The sequence below is a fragment of the Littorina saxatilis genome, linkage group LG12 (genome assembly GCF_037325665.1).
Source record: "Littorina saxatilis isolate snail1 linkage group LG12, US_GU_Lsax_2.0, whole genome shotgun sequence".
Classification (NCBI taxonomy): Eukaryota; Metazoa; Mollusca; class Gastropoda; order Littorinimorpha; family Littorinidae; genus Littorina; species Littorina saxatilis.
The window spans coordinates 60,877,165-60,895,370 of NC_090256.1; the positions used below are offsets into that span (position 1 = coordinate 60,877,165).

Here is an 18,206-nt window from a genome sequence, read left to right on the forward strand (position 1 = left end):
CTAGACGTGTGGCATGCAGGCCCACCGGCGTGTGGATACGCCCTGGTGCCCACGAACCAACCCCCAACTATGGGTTAAATAGCCGGGCAGGACAGGCTCGTCAACCCTGGAAGGCAGCTGTCCTAGGAGAAGATCACTCCAAAATTAAAACGAGGGCAGAGGAGGCTAACTATCCCTGCAAGGAAGACATCGGCCATTAGGCGGGGAGCAGACCGGATGTCTACGCTTACTACGACAAATGATTGTGTCTAGGTCGAATGTTCGTGATACGATATTTGGAGATTTTTTTAAATTATGAAGCTGCAGTGTCTCGCACCGGACACTGTTCAAACATGAAATGGCAGCCACTACAAACGCCACTGAGGGGAGAACATACTTTAAGCTAAGTGTCACTTTCACTGGAATACACACACACACACACACACACACACACACACACACACACACATCAATGAAGAAGCTCATTCACTTCTTTTTTTTCTTGCAACAAACATTTATTCCATAGATTATCACAATAGTGACATAATTAATAGCAGTCATGACAAATTTAGTCATCATTTTGAATAGTACAATATTCCAGCATGATTATGATGTTTCAGCTGAAGTTCATGTGAAAACTATATGACTTCCATATTATATGTAAATGAGCATTTGGTAATCGTGGGCGAAAATATCTTTCTAAATTAAAACTCAATGCTCAATCTAAAGAACTCAAATCAATGTTGAAAGACACATTATTTCCTGCGTGGTGTAAGAAGTACTCAGCAAAATCAGTTTAAAAAGATGTTTGCTCTTCTCGTATGGATGCACTGAGCTCTTTTCTAACAACACAAAAACTACATTTCAAATGGCATAACAAAAATTAAACTACACCATTCTGGCTTCACGGAAACTGCCAGAAGCTATCGCTGGCTTTCACGATTGACAAAAGCGAAACGAAACAAAACAACAATATCACAGGAAGGTTGTTTTCTAAATTGTCGGTTGAGAGGTTTTGTTCAGAAAGCACTGTCCTTGTCCATAATTGGTTCCCATCATCAATTCAATAATGTCTGCAACTATGCAGCTGATTTGGTTGTTTTCAGATTGAATCCTCCGCCAGTGAACCTGGGCTGGTCTGTCCTCTGTGGTTGAATGGTTGGCATTCCGGCTTGTGTCAGAGCACGGTCTCTTTCCCTGTAGAAAGGCAGATTTGGATTGTAAACAAACATGGTGACAGGATACCTGTTTCACTCGATTTGCCAAGTGACACGCAACTACTATGCACAACATCGCTTCACCACACAATCACATGCAAACAGAATCGAGTTCATTTCTATTTTCATGGGTTTACTCTAACAAATCTATTAGGTCAGATGAGATCTGATCAATATATCTTCTTAGCATAGTTCATGTGTTACTTTAGTCCAAATAATGCTCGCTTCATGAAGAAAAATGTGATCAACCCACCCACATTTCCAATGGAATAAAGTATTAAAGAAAGAAGAAAATATAAAAGAAAGAAAGAAAGAGAGAATGAAAAATAAACCCATGACTTACTTGACGGTGTTTTCCTTCTTCTTCTGCATGAAGTATTTCTTCTTGACCTCCTGTAGCTCCCGGGCGATTCGCTCGATCTCATACTTGTACTCGCCTACTTGGGACTCGTACATGTTCAGTTCAGAAGCCATAGCCTGCAAAAGAAAAAAAAACTTGACACTTCTGGTGGAACTTTCAGCTTCTCTACATAAAACCTTCACTTTCTCTGCAACTTCCGGCCTCGGCAGTCTGATGAAAATGCAGGTGGGCCCTCCCCCACCACCAACCCTACCCCATTCCCCTTCTGCTTCCATCCTTCCTGTCCTCAAACATTTGCTTTGACTTCTTTTTGAAGGTCTGGTGGTAGATCTGTAGGTACTTGGCTGAGGATGCCCAACAAGAATGTGACCTCAGAGTACCCAACACCCACCTTCATCTGCTTGGTCTTCTCCTTGAGGGTCTGCTGGTAGATCTGCAGCTGCTCGGCGACTTCAGGCCCTGGCTCAGATGTGCTTCAGGGATTGCCAGTGCTAGTCCTAAGTCTACAGTACAGCCAAATAGGTTGAAGGGATGTTAAAAACCAACCAACTTCTGACTGCAAGAGTACACAATAACACCCACCTTCATCTGCTTGGTCTTCTCCTTGAGAGTCTGCTGGTAGATCTGCAGCTGCTCAGCGACCTCAGGCCCCGGCTGCCTGGCCAGGATGTGCTTCAGCTCCAGGTAGAGCTTCTCCTTCTCCTGGATCAGCAGCTCCTTTTCCACCACCTCCTCCGTCTTCTGGATCAGCCGCTTCTGCAGCGTGTGGATCTTCTGGATCATCTCGTAGGTGGACGGGTCGCTGCCCTGTGGGAGGCGAAGGAAAGGAGAAAGTTTTGTCAGTGGTTTGGGCCAATGAATGCTTTCCCAGAGGACTGCCCCTCCCCTTTTCCCCTGGGCAATAAAAAAAAGTAAATGGAGAAGAAATGAACCAGAGAGATCGAGATAGAGAAAAAAAGAGAGAGGGAGAAAGAGAGAACTGAACTGAAATGAACTGAACTTTATCTAACAAGGATAAAGATTTAAGGCTAGGCCTTTCCTTACAATCTTTCCTTGAGAGAGGAAGGGGAGAGAGAAGGGGGGAGAGAGAGAGAGAGAGAGAGAGAGAGGGAGAGATAGATAGAGAGAGAGAGAGACAGAGAGATAGAGACAGAGACAGAGAGAGAGAGAGAGAGAGAGAGAGAAAAAAAAATAGAGAGAGATTGATCTGATAAACAAAGGGAAGTAAGCGCTCTAAATGCATACAACATGTGTAATACAGTAAGAGTTATGCTGAACCAGTCTCCTGGCACCTGAGAGAATAACAAGCATTGAAATGAACAAGCGGCTTTCATAGAGAATAACAAGCATTGAAATGAACAAGCGGCTTTCATAGAGAATAACAAGCATTGAAATGAACAAGCGGCTTTCATAGAGAATAACAAGCATTGAAATGAACAAGCGGCTTTCATACTCCATGATTTATTGCTTGAGTGGTGTTTGAAATGGAAGGTCCATCTCATGACAGAATATACCTCTGAACACGGGACCTCTGTTTTCCACTGGTTTGTTTAACTTAGCAAGAAAATACTAATACTAGAAGGATACCCGAAATGTAGGGACAGTTTTCAGTGAGTTCAAAAGGTGTCCTCTGAGCAAAAGGACTACTGTAGTTTGATAAAGGGTACTGTAGTAAATTGAGATCTGGATTGTATATTGCACAAAACAGAGCAACGCAAGCCAGGGTTCAAACAGAAGCAAAACTCCGGGAAGCAATTCATGACAAATGTACACAAACAACCAAGTAAGTTGAAGCACTCAAAGACACTGAATCTGATACAGGGCTGGGCAGACAGCAAGCTTTGTCCGTGTACTGAGTGACCAACTAATTAATCAGCAATTCACATACAACACTAATCAGTTTGATAACAAAACAGACCTCAAGTTTCCTCCAGCGATGGATGTTCATGGGGTTCTCCAGTTCCTCCTCCAGGGCCTTGCAGCGAGTTCGCTCCCTTAGCAGCTCACGCTGGATATGGTACACCTCGCGTCTGTAACATAATATTTTCACTTAGAAAACAAGCTTTTATGCAGCTTTTAACACAGAATGCTTTCCTGTACTTTGGTTCAATAAATACTGTTCCAGTTTACTTATTTTATGTTTGACTGTACCATCTACTTTTTTCCATCTATTCAACCTACCCTCCTGCTTCTCTCCAATTCATGTATATTTTATAGCTCAATGTTGCCCATCTTCCTTCTTTTTTCCCTCATTACCTGTCTCACCTTTCAATTCCAATCTCAATCACTTTCTTTCTTTCTTTATTTGGTGTTTAACGTCGTTTTCAACCACGAAGGTTATATCGCGACAGGGAAAGGGGGGAAGATGGGATAGAGCCACTTGTTAATTGTTTCTTGTTCACAAAAGCACTAATAAAAAAATTGCTCCAGGGGCTTGCAACGTAGTACAATATATTACCCCACTGGGAGAATGCAAGTTTCCATTACAAAGGACTTAACATTTCTTACATACTGCTTGACTAAAATCTCTGCAAAAATTGACTATATTCTATACAAGAAACATTTAACAAGGGTAAAAAGAGAAACAGAATCCGTTAGTCGCCTCTTACGACATGCTGGGGAGCATCGGGTAAATTCTTCCCCCTAACCCGCGGGGGGTATCTCAATCACTGTGATTCCCACTCTGCCACCCTGCCCTATCACTCCAACACTCAGTCTCTTCCCCCCCCCCCCCCCCCCCATCTCCTTCCACCTCCCCCCCCACACCCCACCCCCAATACATTGCAATGCCAAAACTTGTATGGCCATTTCAGCAAATGTCCATGAAGAAAATAAATCCTAGCAACACAACATCCAAGCAACATCTACCCCCTGATATAAGACTTACACACTTACTTTTTCAGATTGCCTGTGTCATAGACTCTCTAAATTTGCCTCCATTTTGAGACCCCTCCTTGATTTTTCTCGGTTTTGTATGTGGTCATTTTACAGAGGTTATTAACATAAAGTGTGGGAAAACAAGGTCTTAAAAAGGAGGGCGTCTTACATCGGGAGATCTTAAAAGGGTGGTTCTACTGTACCCACCTCAGATCCTCCACGTTGGCGACGCTCTTCTGCAGGACGGCCTTCTCGCGACGCAGCTTCTTGATCTCCAGCTTGAGCACGCGGATGTCCTCCAGACGCTGGTTGTACTGTACCTCCCCCTTGTTCAGCACTGAATGCTGGATCTTGATCTTCTCGTACAGCAAGGCCAGCTCGTCGTTGCGTCGCACCAGCTGGGTGCCCAGGATGTCACGCTCACTGATCACCTGTTAATGACCAAAGTCATTCATTAATTTTTAAGCCACCAAGCTGAAATGCAATACCGAAGTCCGGCCTTCGTCGAAGATTGCTTTACAAAAATTTCAATCAATTAGATTAAAAAATGAGGGTGTGACAGTGCTGCCTCAACTTTTACAAAAAGCCGGATATGACGTCATCAAAAGTATTTATCGAAAAAATGAAAAAAACGTCCGGGGATATCATTCCCAGGAACTTTCATGTCAAATTTCATAAAGATCGGTCCAGTAGTTTGGTCTGAATCGCTCTACACACACACACGCACAGACAGACAGACAGACACACACACATACACCACGACCCTCGTCTCGATTCCCCCTCTATGTTAAAACATTTAGTCAAAACTTGACTAAATGTAAAAACCACGGGTATTTCAGGTCTAAGGGAGAGAACTCACCTGATCCAGCTCCTTCTTCTGACGGACGCGCTCAGCATCGGCCTCAGCGATGATCTTGAGCAGCTTGCGTTCCTCTGCTTCCTGGGCCTCGATGTAGGCCTTGCTCTCAGCCGCCTGCTGCTTCATCTTCTGCAGCTCTGCCTGAAAGTTGGGTCATCAAATGAAGGTCATTAAACAGTGTATAACAGACGTTTACCAACCATTTGATTACTAACACAGCAGTAAGTTGTGTCATCAAATGAGGTTTATAAAAACGGTGTACAACACAAGTTTACCAACTATTTCATAACAAAATAGCAGTTTAAAATCTACCTTGTTTTAGTCACTTATCATATCTACTTTTGTTCATACATGTATTGTAAGGACAGTGGAATCTGATATATTCTTACTTAGTCCAGTACAGTACACATAAACAGCCTTGTTTGTTTCCCTGTGGTGTCAATTAGGTCTCGCTCAATTCTATAGATCACCAATTGACACATTCACTTCTACATATTCTTTACCCCCACAGTGCAAGACGGTGGTCTCAGTTCACGTTCACATACACTCACATTATATTCTCTTCTCCTCAAAATTCACCGGTGCTACATGCAGTTTTTCCTTGATGAGAGCGACCTTCTTCATCTGAATACCACCTCCCCTCAACCTTATAATCTCTTAACCTTCACTCCGCGCCCACCCTCTCTTTTTTCATAGCGCATGCATATCTTACCTTGAGTGTCTCCTTCTCTTTCTCCACTCGCTGGTGCTCCAGCTGCTCCTTGACGAGCGCGGACTCCTTGGTCTGGATCTCCTCCTTCAGCTGGTCGATCTGGTGGTTCATGATCTTCAGCTTCCTCTTGTTCTCTGTGATCTCATCCTGCAAACATGACAATAGACATCCATGAACTATGCTTAACAGCCAATTTACAGTATTGGAACAAAGCATGGATTCCTGAAAAAGCGGAAATGATTGCAGCAGTTTTTGTAGTTCTTTTTTTTTTCTCTTTTTGTGTGTGTGTGCATGAAGTTTGTCCTTTTTTCTCCTCTCAAAAATTGTAATGCATGGCAAAGTGATCACGGATAATATATATCAGAGCATCCACTTCAACACATTCAATTGTGCATCTCCGAATCTGTACTCAACCGTAGAAACACAAACTTCTCTCTTTTATCCTTTTTCAACAATGATTTTTGGATTGATTCTTGATTTTCTAATTCCCATACAACCAAAGTTGGTAAAGTCAAGGGGCACCACACACTCTTTCCTCTCCACATCGTAGAAAAAAGCATGCAATGTAAACAAAAATAACAACACACATTCTTACAAACAGTTAATATAAAAGCAATGATGCCTACCTGACTCTCAATAAGGTTCTTGCTGTAGAGGTTCCTGTCGGACCTAACCGCCTCGTACAGGTTCTGCTGCTGCTTCAGCTTGGTCTCGGCCTCCGCAATCTTCTTCTTGTAGTCGAAGATCTGCATCTCACGCACCTTCACGTCCTCCATGTGTTGCAGCACCTGCAGATGGAAGAATTTTATCGATGGTCAGTGTTGGAGAGAGGATTGTGTCTTATCAAGCCGTGGTGTTATGAGATACATGTTTGTTGATGCGCACATGAATGAGTGTGCACTTATACACACATGTCCAACACACAGACCAATACACATGTGCGCACACACACACACACACACACACACACACACACACACACACACACACACACACACACACACACACACACCATATTCTAAAGTCACTTTTTTCTTCACAGAGCCTTGAAACAAACAAGCCACTGTCACACACACGCACACACACACACAAACACACACACGCATGCACACACGCACGCACACACAAACAAAAAAACTGCATATTCTAAAGTCACTTTTTTCTTCAAGAAGCCTACAGCAGTCCCTGCAATGTACGGCCCCCGGCGTGAGCGGACACCTGACATGTACGGACACATTTGCTCGGCACGGAGTGTTTTCCTTCTATATTTGCCCCCCCTTAAACGGACACCTGCAAAACGTGGACACGGACACTCATTTTCGGTCCCAACAGCAGGTCATACCTCCAATGTACGGACAGACCATCGTCAAATTTTCACCACAACAAAATCGATAACAGAGCAGTCCGGCTCTTGGTGCAAAGATCACAGCCGCAATGGCGTGACGACAGTCACTGGTAACTTGAGTGCACCTGTACCCATCAGGAGGGGGGGTAGTTTTGGTCAGGAGTGGAGTACATGCGAAGATGCCAACATGAAACTGCACAGTTGTGCTCTTTATTCTTGTCTGTCGGACGTAAACAACAGAAACCACAGTCGATGAAGGTCCTGAGCGAAAGAGAGTGAAAAAACTGACCGGCCACAGTTCTCAGCATCGTGTGTCTGTGTGTAACCTCTTTCATTGACAAGATACTCTTGTTTCCCCTCAGCCTTGACCAGTGAGTCGGTTGCCTAATCTGTGAACCCTTCAGTTGTCTTGCTGTGTCAAAAGTTACGACACAGTCAACTGGTTTTGCTCTGAGTGAACAGTTGGAGCTGACCTCTCTGGCCACAGCCCAACAGTACATGGCTGGAGGGAGTGAGAGAGAGAGGGAGGTGGGGGGGGTGGGGGGGGGGTGGAGGGGTAGCTGGCTAAACTCTGTGGGGTGTCCGGTGTCACTGCATGTCAGCAGGAAGAGCATTGGAGAGAAATAGAGAGGTGTACTCTTCCACACAATTTCCAAGCATCAGTTGTCACGGCTTGGGGTAGGCATTAGTGAGGGAGAGTGGGAGCTGTGTTATGTACAGTGTATTTCCGACTGAAGAGTGAAAAGTCACTGCCATGCCACATGATCGGCATGCAGTCAATAAAGCCAGACAAGATGAAAATAAACTACATGATTATGACATGCAGCTCTATCTGCTGCTATTTATTCAAACTGGGTTTCAAGCTTATTCTTGCAAAGCATCTGCACACGCTCCTCTGTGCTGTGTTTGTGTGGCTGCTTTCGTATGTCAGTGCATGGTGAGTGTGTTCACTGCCTTGAGGATTTATTTTATCTCTTCTTTTCAACACTTTTCATACAAATCATTTTTACAGAATGTTTAAAGAAGTATTAGGAGTTTATTGTTTAGTAGCCACAAGAAGTGATTAGCATAGACTCAATCCTGTTGTTTGTGTGTCTCTGTGTGAGTGTATGGGGGAGGGGGTGGTGTGGTCACCCCTCCTGTGACCGGACACCTGCAATGTACGGACAGTTTTGCTACGGCCCAAGCTAAGGGTGTCCGTTCATGAGAGGGACTGCTGTAGTAACAAACAATCCACTTTCATCCTCATGACCCTAGAAACAGCTGACAGCACAGGAAAAAAATTCCTTTATAGATGTAAATATGTAACCACACTTAGTATAAGTTGAGCTTGTTGTGTGGTCCCAATTGTTCCTGTTGTACTATAATATGCAACCCAATGTTCTCGGATTAAAATCTTGTTTAAACCAAAGAAATGCCCCACCTTCTGCGTGAGGTCGCTGGCCTCGTTGATGTAACGGTCGCGCTCCTTCTCCAGCTGGTAGATGATCTTGCGCTGCTTCTGGGCCTCCTCCTTGTAGTTCTGGATCTCCTGCTCCAGGTTCTTCTTGCTCTGCTCGTGCAGCTTCACCAGGTGCAGCTGCTTCTGGGTGGCTCCCGCTGCCTTCAGCAAGTTCTGCACACACCAACACAGACATGTCGCATTGCTGTGGTTGATATACAGTGGAACCTGTCTATAACGACCACCCACGGGACCGACCAAAAGACTTGTATATATATATATGAAGTCTTATATCGCGCGCGTATCTCCAGACTCGGACTCAAGGCGCAGGGATCTATTTATGCCGTATGAGATGGAATTTTTTACACAATACATCACGCATTCACATCGACCAGCAGATCGCAGCCATTTCGGCGCATATCCTACTTTTCACGGCCTATTATTCCAAGTCACACGGGTATTTTGGTGGACATTTTTTTTATCTATGCCTATACAATTTTGCCAGGAAAGACCCTTTTGTCAATCGTGGGATCTTTAACGTGCACACCCCAATGTAGTGTACACGAAGGGATCTCGGTTTTTCGTCTCATCCGAAAGACTAGCACTTGAACCCACCACCTAGGTTAGGAAAGGGGGGAGAAAATTGCTAACGCCCTGACCCAGGGTCGAACTCGCAACCTCTCGCTTCCGAGCGCAAGTGCGTTACCACTCGGCCACCCAGTCCTTGACTAGTTAGTCCTCTTAGGACCAATTGGCCTATCTTGGGACAGGTAGCGTTAATATGCTATGTGGAGGGGGGGCAACCAAAAGTGATCCTTATGGTTGTTATGGAAAGGTGAATCCTATAGGAAAGAACCTGGTTGGGGTTTGTTTGGGATGGTTGTAATGGGCAGGTGGTCATTATCAAACGAGCAGATTTGACTGCAGTAACATTTGATTTGAGGATTTTTATGTTGTGGGGCGAAGTGGGTGAGGGGTTGAGGATATGTCAGCTCAAATTTAGCACAGTCTTTCGAGAACGAGGATCTCCTGAGGCGGAAAATCATGTTTCTAGTTCTCAGGTAGTTTCTATTGTTCTATCCTTTTTTTTTACCAGAGAGAGGTAGGGGGATTTGAGATACTTGGTAAACCTTTGATTGAGATATTGAATGGTCACTGCATCTCCTAACCAATTGAATGAAACAATTATGATTATAAAAATCTGTAACTTTTTTTCCATCTGTACTAAAAGGATAATCATGTGCAATCACAGAATAAGCCTTTAAATAATAAATGATATAAACTCTTACAAACCTTGTTGAGGATGTCTCTTTCTCTGACGAGATCCTCAATTGCCTTCTTGTCGGTTTCAGCTTGCTTTTTGGCAGCATCAAGCTCTGTCAATGACAGAATAACAGCATTGTGTTAAATAAGCCTCAAACAACAAAATGTTATTGATATTTCTTGAGACTGAAGGAATCAAGCATACTAATCGTACAAAGGCTGGCGTCATAAAATACATGAACATGATGTTGAGGTGTGTAGCTTTCTACTGTGTGATCAAGTTCCAGGAGTTGTTTTTGAAAGTCAAATCAGCCTAACGTGCAATGTTCTTTTACTTCAATTTTTAAACTGCCAAACAAAGTTCACTTTAAGAATAAAGTACATCCACTTCACGCACACTGTACGTTGTAGCCAGCACACCTTGCCATGAACTATGCTTCTGTCTTCTCCTGTCCATTCAGCATAACCTTAATCAGGGATCCCGGATATATAGTGTTAGCCAGAAATAATTTTTGCAGACAAAATCTGAAAATACTGGAAATGTAACTGCCAACCAATCAAGTGTATTGATTTGCAAGACAGATTTTTCCTGCATAAGTTATAGCCTAAACAGTTGACTTCACTGCTAATTAAATGTCACTCAGCTTCATCTTACCTCTCTCCAGCCCAGTGATCTGACTGCGCAGCGTCTCTCGCTCTCGCTCAATGTCACCCTTCTGGTCCTCCACCTGACGGAGCTTGCGCTGGATCATCTCTCGCATCTTGTTCAGCTTCTGCGTCTCTGCCTTCAGCTGATTCGACTCATCCTCCTTTTGCTGAAAGCAAAACCGAGCACTTATTGTCAGAATCATTTGTATACACAAAATGTATAGTTTACACCTCTCCTGTGCATACAAAAGCAACCACAACAAAATAATTCCCCTATTTCTCTCTGTCACAGAATTAGTTTTTTCTTGTTTACCTCAAAGGTCTATAATTGTAGTTCTCCATGTAAATTGCACAAATGAAAACTGTATTGATGCTAAACAGGAGCTCACTGCAAACAGCTTTGGATTATCAACCTGCTACTCCTTTGCAAAACCTGTGACCCTAACAAAAACAAGTGGCAACTAATGAAGATCGAATCTCACATAATAATGCTCTTCTGACAGTTGAACCCATAGAATAAATGAGCAACAAGTAGAGTGAAATCCTTCTTCTTGACGTAGCATCTAAGTTTTGCTGCTATGGCACACACATCTCAGATAATTTTATTTTTGTAACATCCCCTGATTCTGTAGTTAGAAGCACTACCATATCATCTCGTTTTGATAAGATTTTATCCTGAAGATGGAAGCGTTACCTTGAGGTCTGCAACGCGAGTCTGGTTCTCAGAGGCCATGGAATCGGCGGCCAGGACCTGGTTTTCAAAGTCGGCCTGCAGCTTCATCAGGCGAGTACTGGTGATGTCAGCATCCTTCAGCACACGCTCATTCAGCACCTGAAAGAAAACACTCTCTGGTTTAGAAATGCAGTAAGTACTCTCAGAAAACTTTGACCTTTTTTTCCTGAAGTTACTGTTTATGATCCTGAGCCTAGAAGGCTTTTAACTGAAATCAAAATGATCCCCCATAGATTTTGTCCATTGTAGAAAACCACACACAATTGATAAATTTATAAAATGCCAATGAAGAAGGACGCTCAGCTGTAGAGAGAAAGAAAGAAAGAAGGAAAAAGAAAAAAAAAAAAAAAAAAAAAAAAAAACACCGTAGGGTTTCATTCTTTTTATTTATTTTTCAGCTTGAAGCGGACTGCATGCAACTGAGGCAAAAAAAAAAAAAAAAAAAAAAATGATCCCCTTAAAAAGCTGTCTAAAATGAGTGACGCCAAAATTCCATGATGACGACAAGCTGTTCCCACTGCCCATCAAACAAGTATCCAAGATCTTACCCTCTGTTCTTTCAGCGCCTGCTCCAGCTTCTGGTTCTCACTCTTGTGCTTCTCGATCTGCGAGGTGAGGGACTTGATCTCGGAATTCTTGGCGTCCAGGTCGGCCTTGGACTGCTTGAGCTCTCTCTCCATCTTGTCCTTCTTGCGACTCTCACGCTGAGCCTCGTTGCTCCGCACCTGGATGTCTTGGTTCATCTGCCATGCGACACATATTTCACAGGTAATTAAGCATTAGCTTGAAGATACTTTCTACACAGTGGAACCCCCCGTTTAAGACCTCTACAAATTTGAAAAAAATCAAGTCTTTAAAAACGGAGGGAGTCCTAAAATGGAGAAAAATGTACAGAGGTTATGAGGGAGCTCTCAAAAAGGAAGGTCTGGAAAGGGAGTGATGGTGGTGGTGCACACATCTATGGTATTGGGGACAAGGTGAAAACCATATAAACCACGTTATCTGTTTGACCCTCTCTTTCTTGAAGTTCAGTACACTGATTGCAGGGCTACCTGTAAAACTGCAGGCAGTACGGGTTGTCTGAACAGGTCAGTACAATGCTTTTGAAGTGTTTATCTACACTTTTAAGTGTTGTTTTTTCATGTACCATAGTGGGTTTCCAGTATTGTAGTTGTGCATGGATGTGCATGGTTTGAAATACAACTGTTGGTGAAGGACGGAGTACAAAGCCAGCTTAAGACAGCACATTTCTGTGCGGTGTGATAAAGTTTTTGACAAAAGTATAAATCGTAGGTGCACCATTTACCTTTAAGGTCAAATCCTCTCCAAGACGACATTCATTAAAAAAATAAAGAAATGAATGAACTCCTTGATCTGGTTATAGCAGAAGCCAAAAACTGCTTTTGCTCATTGATGTGTAGTGGATGTATACCAGCCTACATTGATCGATAGGCAAAGCCATAGCAAGAAAATCTAACAATCAAATAAACAGCATTCCTCCAAAACCCATGCACAAATAAATAACAATACTTTACAAATACACTCAAAAATAAACAGAACATTGTCATGAAAATACAATGAACCATCTGTTCTTAAATTTCTTGCATTTATGAACAGAAAATTAAAACGGTATATGAGCGCACAGTGCCTGTATTTCAAGACATGCTACATGCAAATTTTCTGAATTGTACCAAAGTAAAACAAACAAATTGTTGTTGTATGTGTGTGCCTTTCTTTTGTTGCTGACCTGAAGCTATTCTCTTCCACATGTACATGCTGAAAATGAAGATATGGATTGAAACCTTTCGCAAAGAAAGTAAATGTGTGACCATAGATGGCACTGTGAAAATGAAGACAACAGTCGTCATAACAACCGTACCATTACACACTGAACTGGTGATGAGGAAATGTGAATTGTGCTTTCAGCAGAAAAAAATATTCCTTATATAATAATTAACAATGAGGCTTTAAACCCAGAGTGAAACCACATGCGTACCCAACATCAAATAATTTAAGCTGACACTATGCGACTCCATTCATGCAGTGATTTGCATTTTTTTTGTGGTAAGAATCATCCAGGTAAATTATATACCTTGTTTACCCTTTTTGGTTCAGGGTCTGTATATGCCTTCTGCGTGCAGGAAAATTATATGGCTCAATCAATAGTAAGTTTATAATGTACTCTCAGGTTTAAACTACAGACACAAAGTTATACATTTAACCCACTCACACAGCTTCACTTATAATATTTGTATATTAAATCTAGGCTGTCTGCAAAGAATCAAGCGTTTGAAACCGTCTGTTGATAAACATTTCTCTTACTGATGTTTGTAAAACATCTTAAACTGTGCAACAGCCCACGCCTCCAGCTCTTCTTTATAAACAGCATGAAGAATGTAAAGATGTGTGCCCTGTGTTTATCCTAGCCTGTTTAATTTTCTTTTAACACATCAATCAGGATATGCCATTGATACTACAGCAGTCCCTGCAATGTACGGCCCCCGGCGTGAGCGGACACCTGACATGTACGGACACATTTGCTTGGCACGGAGTATTTTCCTTCTATATTTGCCCCCCCTTAAACGGACACCTGCAAAACGTGGACACGGACACTAATTTTCGGTCCCAACAGCAGGTCATACCTGTAAAGTACGGACAGACCATCGTCAAATTTTCACCACAACAAAATCGATAACAGAGCAGTCCGGCTCTTGGTGCAAAGATCACAGCCGCAATGGCGTGACAACAGTCACTGGTAACTTGAGTTCACCTGTACCCATCAGGAGGGGGGGGGGGGGGGGTAGTTTTGGTCAGGAGTGGAGTACATGCGAAGATGCCAACATGAAACTGCACTGTGCTCTTTATTCTTGTCTGTTGGACGTAAACAACAGAAACCACAGTCGATGAAGGTCCTGAGCGAAAGAGAGTGAAAAACCGGCCACAGTTCTCAGCATCGTGTGTCTGTGTGTAACCTCTTTCATTGACAAGATACTCTTGTTTCCTCTCAGCCTTGACCAGTGAGTCGGTTGCCTAATCTGTGAACCCTTCAGTTGTCTTGCTGTGTCAAAAGTTACGACACAGTCAACTGGTTTTGCTCTGAGTGAACAGTTGGAGCTGACCTCTCTGGCCACAGCCCAACAGTACATGGCTGGAGGGAGTGAGAGAGAGAGGGAGGCGGGGGGGGGGGGGGTGGGGGGGGGGGGGGTGGAGGGGTAGCTGGCTAAACTCTGTGGGGTGTCCGGTGTCACTGCATGTCAGCAGGAAGAGCATTGGAGAGAAATAGAGAGGTGTACTCTTCCACACAATTTCCAAGCATCAGTTGTCACGACTTGGGATAGGCATTAGTGAGGGAGAGTGGGAGCTGTGTTATGTACAGTGTATTTCCGACTGAAGAGTGATCGGCATGCAGTCAATAAAGCCAGACAAGATGAAAATAAATTACATGATTATGACATGCAGCTCTATCTGCTGCTATTTATTCAAACTGGGTTTCAAGCTTATTCTTGCAAAGCATCTGCACACGCTCCTCTGTGCTGTGTTTGTGTGGCTGCTTTCGTATGTCAGTGCATGGTGAGTGTGTTCACTGCCTTGAGGATTTATTTTATCTCTTCTTTTCAACACTTTTCATACAAATCATTTTTACAGAACGTTTAAAGAAGTATTAGGAGTTTATTGTTTAGTAGCCACAAGAAGTGATTAGCATAGACTCAATCCTGTTGTTTGTGTGTCTCTGTGTGAGTCAGTGTATGGCGGAGGGGGTGGTGTGGTCACCCCTCCCGTGACCGGACACCTGCAATGTACGGACAGTTTTACTATGGCCCCAGGGTGTCCTTCATGAGAGGGACTGCTGTATAAAAAAATAAAATTAAAATAAAAATAGAAAAGTTACTCGCCTTTACTTATAATTACCTTCCTTTGAAACGATATATCCTATTTTTTTGTGTGGTCTAACCTCTCACTTTTAATGGCTCAAATCAGCCTCTCCGTTATATGCCTCTATCAAGAACTGCCGGCTTTGAAAAATTCCTCTAAAGAAATATTCTACTCCTCTTTCTCTCACACGCACACACAACCAACCAACACTAGTCCTATCCAGCCTATAGCCTCCCCCTTCCCAAAATCAAAGCATAACACTACAACTTTACATAAACTGACCTGTTGAATCTTCTCTTCAGCGTCAGCTTTCTTCTGCTCTGATTCAGACAACTTGGTGTTAGCATCGCTCAGATCCTCGCGCAGTCGGCTGATCTCCTGCAGCTGTTCATCTCTCTCCTTTGTTAGATCCTCCTTCATCTTCAGGAGTTCGTTAACGCTGCATAGTAATAAAAAGGCTTTGCAAAGAGGGAGAAGCATAAACATCAACATAATGCTTTGTTTACAGAGAATCACATGCATTTGCTTGCTAAGTTAATTTCAAAGCTAGGAAGCATGCATGTTTCTCTTCTGTGTTATGCCATCTGTTATCTCTCATGCATCTTTTCTCTCTATGCGTTATAATTCCAAAAACGTTTCTTATACCATACTAACATATACAATGTAAAACCATCTGGGGTGCTACGCACGAGAAAGTGCCCAACTAGCTGGGACCCATGCGCTGGGTAGAGTTGGTTGAAATCTCAAACAAATCTCAATTTGAACCAATCCGTCCCAGCACTTGGGTCTCACAAAGTTGGGCACTCTCTTATGCACACCACCTCTGGACTTTATCTGTAATCAACATACCTATGTTCCTGTCCCATGGTGAGCCCGGCACCCTGTTCCACCAGCTTGCTCAGGTTAGAGATCTCTTGTTTCAGCGACTGGATTGTCTCCCTTGCCCGTGTCTCCTTCTCGTGGGCAGCATCAACCATTTTCCATGCTTTCTCGATTTCCTGAAACATCATCAGTTCAAGTTGCTTCAAATCCAGAAAGGGACAATCATTCATGCTCTTTTCTAAAAATTTGACTAACAAAGAATGCACAATATTTCATGCCAATCAAAAGCAATACATATTTTGTTTCTTTTTTACTCAACTTTTCTAGCAAAATTAATGTACATACTGTCTCTTCTTTATCCCACCCTTTGTTTTGTAAGTGCCCTAGTACTTTCCTTTTACCCAACCCTTTGTTTTGTAAGTGCCCTAGTACTTTCCTTTTACCCAACCCTTTGTTTTGTAAATGCCCTAGTACTTTCCTTTTACCTAACCCTTTGTTTTGTAAGTGCCCTAGTACTTTCCTTTTACCCAACCCTTGATTTTAGGTGTCGAAGGTGTTTTTTTCAACAAACCATTTGATTTTAAGTTTCTGAGTTCTCTCTTACCAAACCCTTGATTTTAGGTACCTGTGTTCATCTATACATATCCCTCTAAGCCATGATTTTTACCATATTAATTGTTATATATTGCCTTACCCTTGATTTTAAGCACTCATGCCTTCTCTCTTTGACATTGTGAAATAAAAACAATTACCTTCTTGAGGGATGCAATGGTGGCCTGATCTTCCTGGGATAGTTTGAGGGCAGTAGACACTTTGGCGGAGTTGGCGACAATCTCGGCGTTGAGCTCTCGGCATTTTTGCATCAGTCTCTTCTCACTCTCGTGAGACTTTTTCAAGGCTTTGTGCAGTTTTTCATACTCCACTCTGAACTTCTCAAGACTCCTGTCTCCCGTCAACTCTGCCAGAGTCTGTGAAAAAATGAAGACAAGTTTTCAGAGTCAACAAAATATACTGAGTTAATTTGAATTATTTCATCTTCATAACTTAATCTCTCCCCCCCTCCCCCCGAATCAAACTGTCAACTGGCTGTTCAGCTTCAGAAAATTTCTTCATAAGACGACTTGGGAACTTGTTGACTCGAAAACATTAAAAAAAAGTGTTAAATAATAATTATTTGTAAAAAAAACAATGCTCTGAACTCCTTATATACTTCTGTACTAACGTTTTAAACTGCAAACAAAACACCCTCTTCAACTAACAAGGAAAAGAAAGTTTAAACAACACAAAAACAGCATATATATCACCAAAAGCTATAAAACAACAACTGTCCTGACCTCCTGAAAGTCTTTTTCCAGTGCCTCAAAGGCACTGTCATCGAAGGTGCCCCGCTCCTTCTTTTCCTGCAACAATCAAATAAACATTGCATTTAGCACCAAGCAAATAGGAAATCTACATGATTTTTACCCCTAATAAAAACATCGAAATAAACAACCACATGTATGTTTACTGTCTGACTACGTAACACTAATTAATTCTACCGAGACTTAGCCGAGGGCGTTTGGCTCTGAACAGAGATTCAAATTTCATCAGTACAAACAGAGAGGTTAAACAAAAGGAGAAAACCACACGAAAAACTGCAAAAACAATTCCTTTTTCGTTCCATATATATAAGAAAAATGCATTTAATTCTTGTCGTTGTTTGTCAGTTCGAAAACACTAATATTTAAACAGCCAAATCAGCTTATCGTATCATATTTAATACGACCACGATCTCTAAGACTGAAGAAAAGTAGTAAAATGCACATACCTCCGTCATGTTGAGTGTTGGAAAGGAGCTACTTTATCATGAAAAAAGATGTTAGTGTGTGCTGGTAACTTTCTGTCCTTCCCCAGACGCCCTGTGCTATAGTGTCGTCCCTGGATACTGCTACTTCCGGTTGTCAAGGGAAGTAACTCATTCTGACATACTGCTGAATCGTCTTTCGTGCAGATGTGTAATGAACGTTCTCTCTCAAAATGCTGCTGTTCATTTGACCGAATCGATTTTGTTCTCTTTAAAATTATATGTGCCTATCA

The 18,206-nt window shown here is 42.6% G+C and overlaps 1 protein-coding gene across 1 annotated transcript; it reads right to left on the reverse strand.

Annotated features, from left to right (window-relative positions):
- Positions 1-475: 475 nt before the first annotated feature.
- LOC138982447 (cilia- and flagella-associated protein 58-like) lies at positions 476-18,080 on the reverse strand. The gene is made up of 18 exons (XM_070355740.1): positions 17,938-18,080; positions 17,465-17,530; positions 16,883-17,098; positions 16,158-16,306; positions 15,591-15,747; positions 11,984-12,178; positions 11,397-11,534; positions 10,710-10,869; positions 10,085-10,167; positions 8,774-8,965; positions 6,632-6,793; positions 6,006-6,152; positions 5,294-5,434; positions 4,642-4,865; positions 3,476-3,587; positions 2,140-2,364; positions 1,540-1,673; positions 476-1,176 (listed from the first exon to the last, which is right to left on the reverse strand). The coding sequence occupies exons 1-18, from the start codon at positions 17,944-17,946 to the stop codon at positions 1,059-1,061; spliced, it is 2,628 nt and encodes an 875-aa protein (XP_070211841.1). The 5' UTR covers positions 17,947-18,080; the 3' UTR covers positions 476-1,058.
- Positions 18,081-18,206: the final 126 nt, after the last annotated feature.

Coding starts and splice junctions, on each gene's coding strand:
- LOC138982447 (XM_070355740.1), bottom strand. Junction 16,307..16,882: donor CCATTGCATCCCTCAAGAAG/GTAATTGTTTTT, acceptor ATGATGTTTCAG/GAAATCGAGAAAGCATGGAA. Junction 15,748..16,157: donor ACCATGGGACAGGAACATAG/GTATGTTGATTA, acceptor ATTACTATGCAG/CGTTAACGAACTCCTGAAGA.